The 6,391-nt window shown below is 43.9% G+C and overlaps 1 protein-coding gene across 1 annotated transcript in view; it reads right to left on the reverse strand.

Moving 5' to 3' along the window:
- LOC119416674 (proteasomal ubiquitin receptor ADRM1-like) overlaps nucleotides 1-3,022 on the reverse strand; it is a 5,497-nt gene extending 2,475 nt beyond the window's left edge. Inside the window, exons 1-2 of the mRNA XM_037683858.1 lie at nucleotides 2,895-3,022; nucleotides 2,647-2,804 (exon numbers count right to left, since the gene is read on the reverse strand). Of these exons, the coding sequence (XP_037539786.1) occupies nucleotides 2,647-2,804; nucleotides 2,895-2,934 (198 nt within the window). The 5' untranslated portion in view covers nucleotides 2,935-3,022. The remainder of the gene's footprint in view (nucleotides 1-2,646; nucleotides 2,805-2,894) is intronic.
- Nucleotides 3,023-6,391: the final 3,369 nt, after the last annotated feature.

Genomic DNA, 6,391 nt, shown 5'->3' on the forward strand with positions numbered 1-6,391 from the left:
AGACCCCATAGCACACCCATGTTTCTGCCTATAATATTGCTCCCCATGTTTTTCCATTCAAACTTTATTTAAACAGATAAATCACATTGAGCCTCGAAGACTCATTTACAAGTGAGACCTGTTTGGACAGACAATAAAACTGGTTAACTGGACACATGTAGGAGTTGGAGGCGAAAAAAATTCCTATCACACTTTTTTCTTGCCTGAGGAAAAAAAAACTAATATTAAAAAAACACCTCGCACAAACAAGCACATATTTACGTAGACATTCTGCAATCGGAGACGAGAGCGGTCAACAATGATTATAGATGCTCTCGAGGTCACTGTAATCAGTTAATGTCCTCCGGTGAGATCCATAAACATTTTCGAGGGATGTCGAGGAATGGCCAAGGATAACATCTGAGAATCCAAGAGTCCTGAAATAATGACAAAGTTTTTTCAGCTGGTTCATCTGGTTATCAGTGGAAATTCTTCAGGGAGGTGATGATGAGCGTCAGATCACATTTTCTCCAGGCGAATTCAGATAAGATGTCCTTCAAGGCCAGCCAGGGGAGCCAACTTAGATAAACACACAATTGTTTTGGGGACAGGCAGAACTTAATGACATCTACCTTCAGTCTGTGTCGGTTTACTCAGTTCTGAAAAATCCCCAAGATCTGATCCATTCTGCCCAAAGCATTTGAGTCCGGGTACTCGAGACATGAACCAAGCCATCATAAAGGCAAGCAGCGTGATCGGGTCCAAATTTGCTGCTGACGACTTCCTTGATTGTTGATAAAAACCAGCACCAGCTGAATCCAAAAAGCAGGAACCAGTTATCGTGAATCCAATTAAATATGCGTCCTTAAAATCCACAGATGGCAGCAGAGATAGACACATCATCAAGTTTTCCAGTCAATGAGATATCCAGCTGCGTACGTGCCAACAGGGTAAATCAGCTCGCCTAAAGCCTGTCTTCTCTTCAAGAAATGTTGTAAATTGAGTTGAGGGACCAACTGATCAAAACAAGTACATATTTATGGTTTGGAAGATATGAAAGAGAGTCTCACAGCAATTTCAAAGACAGACAGAGCAGCAAAGCAAAGCGGAGAGGGAGGGGGGGAAGCATCCGATCTCGTCGAGAGCAAGTGGTGAAGTAGGTTGACTGCAGGCACAGTTTCAAGAGTTGACACAGTTGTTCTGTGGAAAGCGTGGTCCTGCTGCTCAGAGTGGTGTCTGATTTTAATCTTAAACTGACCACCTCTACTGCATCATCAACAGGAATGCACGTAAAGAGTGATGTGACATCAAAAGAGACCATTGTTTCATCAGTCTCCATGATGACATCCCTCACCTTATCCACAAAGTCCATGGTGTTCTGTATGTGGTGTTCTGAGCTGCCAACTAAAGGGATGAGTACAGACATCAGATATTTGGAAACATTGTAAGTGACAGAGTTAATCTTGCTAACAATAGGTCTTAAAGGTACACCTTGTTTGTGGATTTTAGGTAAACCATACAGACTAGGTGTGGCCTCCCCCGGGTACAGTCTGTGGTACAGAAAACTGTCAATAGCCTTGTCCTGCTCCAAAATTTTCAGGCAATCTATCAACTTCTTCTTGTAACCACTTCCTGGATCTCTTTTCAGAGGTTCATAAGTGTTTAAGTCACTAAGGAGTGTCATAACTTTCTCATGATAGTCTTTCTGGTTCAAAATCACTGTGCACCTTCCTTTGTCTGCTGGGAGAATGATGATGTTTTTGTCCTTGCTAAGAGTGGTGAGTGCATCCCTCTCCTCTCTACTGATGTTGGAAGGTGGTGGTTTGGCATTGCTGAGGCAGGATGAAACTTTGATTCTGAGCTGTTCTGCTTCACCCTCTTTCATTTTGTTGTTGCCGTTGGCTGATTCAGTAGCTGTGATCATCTCCACCAGAGGAATTCTACTTGGTGCAACCGCAAAGTTCAGTCCCCTGGCAAGAATCTCTATCTCCGGCTGGTTGAGCTGTCAGATAAATTCTTCACCCACTTTTCTGTCTCCCTGGCATGTAACTGACTACTGGAGTGTTGTCCTACACTGAATGTGTTGTTATTGGAATAGTGATGGTGTTGATGAGTTATTAGTAAGTTAAACTTATTTTGTTGTCGAGTCTTGGACTTGACATGCTGTGCCAAGCGTGCCTGATCTGTACAGTCCAACACTTGCTGACGTGTGGTCTGATCTAGGCATGTTGTTAGTTTCTAGTGCCTAGATCAGACCACCATCAAGTTCACACAAGATGATGTAAAAAAAATGGCAAGTTGGCTTTCTTGGACTGTGAGGTCTCAGTCTCTGATAGAGGACATTTGTAAACTGAGGTGTACCGCAAACCCACCCACACAGACCAGTATTTGCAGGCTGATGGTCCTTCTTGAGCATGTGATCAGCTGGTTTTGGTTGTCAGCAGCAAACTGGTTGATCCACTCTGAGAAGGTGCTGTTTAAGAGACTGAGCTGAATACAGCTCCTCAGACTGAAGAAGTCTTTTGAATTAAAGATGAAATGGTTCAACTTTTTTTACTTTATTTTTTTGCATCTGTCCAAAGGACCTAGCTTAACTTTGTTATATTTTTCTACCTGAATTGTTGAGCATGAACCAGGAAACTTCATCATGTGTTGATCTTGTCCTACCTGCTGGAACTGAGGTGAGTTGAGTGTGTTCTGGATCTCCTCAGAACTCTGTGGTAAACTTTCCCCACTGGGGAGGAAAGGAAGGAGTCTCTGCCGTACTTCAGGGTTACTAAGGATGGGAGCCATCATCTCTGGGGTGCAAACACTGGCCAGGTCCACTAGAGAACATCAGAAAGCTGTTAGCTGGCCTCATGTTTAATCACTCCCCTTCATGCCATGACAAAACAGGTAATTAATGAGTCACTAACCCCCTGGTCCTTGAGCAGCAGCTGCTGCTGGGACGTTCATGTTGGCGAGGATGCTCTGAAGGTCACTGAGCTGGATGGGCTGATGAGGTGGAGGACTTCCAACAGAGACTGGGGCCACTGGTGTCTGAGCTGATGCTGTAAATAAAACAAGAGTCATTATGTTATAAATAGACTGTACTTATATAGCACCTTTCTATCTGATCAAGACACTCAAAGCTCTTTACAACAATCTGTGACTCATTGACCCATTCATACAGCCTATACTAGAGCTCTACAAAGATAATTGAACAAATCATTCTAAAGAAAAGACTAATCAGAGCTTTATCACATTCATACACTGATGGGACACACATCAGAGGCCTCGAGGGATTCAGTGTCTTGCCCAGGGACACTTCAGAATGTGACTGCTGGTGGAATCGAACCCCAACTCTTGTATTGGAGGACGACTGCTCTAACTACTCAGCCACAGCCGCCCATAACTATAATTATCATAATATTGGTGATTTTTCTCTTATAGCCGGGGGGCAGGGTACTGAACCCCCGCGATAAAGCAGGGGCTTCTGTATGTGATAAAGTATCTCCACAAACACTAATGTTTTACCAGGGATTAAAGCTAATAACATTCTAATAACATTATTTTTACTAAAAATATGTTTTTCAACAATTTCAACAATTTCATTTCAGTATTTCCAGGGCTTGATTTGTAAACTGATTGATGCCGGTGCTACACCATATTCTGTGACCACCGTATAGTGCGACTGTAGGGGGCGCCGTTGCATTTTTACATAATACTTTGCAATATATGATAAACAGTATCATATTCTGTGACTGTCTAGTCATGATTTTAGTGGGCAGATGTTACTTTTTATTCTTTGGAGGAAGGAGGCTGACATCCTCCAAAGATTAAAAAGTAAAATCTGACCACTAAAATCATTACTATTATGGAAATACAGGCGGTCACAACTTAGAGAACTTGGACTTGGAGAAGGCGTTCGACCGCGTCCCTCGAGGGACCCTGTGGGGGGTACTCTGGGAGTATGGGGTACCGGGCCCTTTGATACGGGCTGTTAGGTCCCTGTATGACCGGTGTCAGAACCTGGTCCGCATCGCCGGCAGCAAGTCGGGCTTGTTCCCGGTGAGAGTTGGACTCCGCCAAGGTTGCCCTTTGTCACCGATTTTGTTCATAACTTTTATGGACAGAATTTCTAGGCACATCCAAGGTGTTGAGGTGATCCATTTTGGTGGCCTTAGAATTGCGTCTCTGCTTTTTGCAGATGATGTGGTCCTGTTGGCTTCATCAGATCATGATCTATAGCTTTCGCTGGAGCGGTTCGCAGCCGAATGCGACGCGGCCGGGATGAAGATCAGTTCCTCCAAATCCAAGGCCATGGTCTTGAGCCGGAAAAGGGTAGAGTGCCCTCTCCGGGTCAGGGAGGAGGTCCTACCCCAAGTGGAGGAGTTCAAGGATCTTGGGGTCTTGTTCACAAATGAGGGAAAAATGTAGCGTGAGATCGATAGGCGGATAGGTGCAGCGTCTGCAGTGAAGCAGGGGCTATACAGGTCTGTCGTGGTGAAGAGAGAGCTGAGTCAAAAGGCGAAGCTCTCAATTTACTGATCGATCTACGTTCCCACCCTCATCTATGGTCACGAGCTTTGGGTTGTGACCGAAAGAATGAGATCTCGGATACAAGCGGCCGAAATGAGTTTTCTCCGCAGGGTGTCTGGGCTCTCCCTTAGAGACAGGGTGAGAAGCTTGATCATCCAGGAGAGACTCAGAGTAGAGCCGCTGCTTCTCCACGTCGAGAGGAGCCAGTTGAGGTGGCTTGGGCATCTGTTTAGGATGTCTCCTGGACGCTTCCCTGGTGAGGTGTTCCGGACACGTCCCAGAGGAAGACCCAGGACACGCTGGAGGGACTATGTTTCTCGGCTGGCCTGGGAACGCCTCGGGATTCCCCCGGAAGAGCTGGCCCAAGTGGCTGGGGAGAGGGAAGTCTGGGCCTCCCTACTTAGGCTGCTACCCCCGCGACCCGACCCCGGATAAGCAGAAGAAAATGGATGGATGGAGGCGGTCACAAAATATGATAGCGCTTATCAGATATTGTGACCACACTGCAACTTATAGAAAAACATTAAATACTTGAGCCAAACTGTTTCTGCTGACTCTCTACTTCCTCTAAGGAATAAAAATTAACATCTGACCACTAATATCATGAGTTTGCAAAGTATGTTGTAAAAATGCAACAGCACCTCCTACGGTCACAATATACGGTGGTCACAGAATATGGTGTAATACCGGAACAGCAGGCAGGCCCGGTGGGGGGTGTTAATGAGGCAGGGTGGGGGTGTCTGTGGATCCTCTCAGAAAATCGTGAATAACAGAGATGCCATTTCCTGCATTTTGGTGTATTTTAACAGGTTGTTATACATCAACATTTACCTACATTTGTAAACACTAGGGCTGCAACAACGAATCAATAAAATCGATTATTAAAAGTGTTAGCAATGAATTTCATTATCAATTCGTTGTGTCGCGCAATTAAGCGTCTCTCACGGCGCTGGGGAGCCGTTTTGTTCACCTGCAGTTCATTGTCAATGCTGACTGACTGAATAAAGTTTGAAAAGAAAAAAACCTCTGCAGTGCGAGTTGAACAGAGCGAGGAGGAAACAGAGCAGAGGCTGTTTTCAAAGGAAATTAAGTAAATTTTACAAATGACTGACACAGAGAAAACTGTTCGACCCAAGTCCTTAAAAGTGTGAGAGCTCTTGACAAAGATAAAACCTGAGAAACATGCAGCTTTGAAAAGTGACGACACGACACGAGAGAACCACGGAGATAAACGTAAACATGTGGGAGTCACGAGGAGGAGGAAGGAGCTGCAGCTGATACAACTCTTCATGTGTTGCAGGTGAGTCTCTACAATTTAACACTTTGTTCTGTTTCAAGAGAGAAAACGTAACGTCTGTCTCTCTGGTAGATGAAGCTGTTTGTTTGTTTGTTTGTTTGTTAGATGATTAATGACAGTGATGGAGAATGTGTGTGTTACTTTTTATTTAATTTAATTGGTACAAGCAGTGTTTAAATGTGATTTATAAATAAATCTAACACAAAGATAATAATTTAATGATTAAGCTTCAACTTTTAATTTGCTGGCAAAGTCTGAAGACACTGCAGGTATGGCAGGATGAATTGCATTTAAACATGAATTAAAGTAATTTATTACATCTACTCAAATGTGTGTAATTAAGTATTTTATATGTGTGTGTGTGTGTGTGTGTGTGTGTTTAATTGCTCTTTTAGCTACTTTTGCCTGAACCTAACACTGTAAGTGAAACAAGGCATTTCTTGAGTTGCTGTAAATTATGATATAAAACATATTTACTGTCTCATTCCAGAAAACAACAACAAACAACAACATCCTTCATGATGGACAGACATCATGGACACCACAGCAGCAGCTGTCTTCACTGAAACATCCTGAACATGATCGTCACTGACA

This window comes from Nematolebias whitei, chromosome 11 (assembly GCF_014905685.2).
Source record: "Nematolebias whitei isolate Nwh7 chromosome 11, NemWhi1, whole genome shotgun sequence".
In the NCBI taxonomy this organism is placed as follows: Eukaryota; Metazoa; Chordata; class Actinopteri; order Cyprinodontiformes; family Rivulidae; genus Nematolebias; species Nematolebias whitei.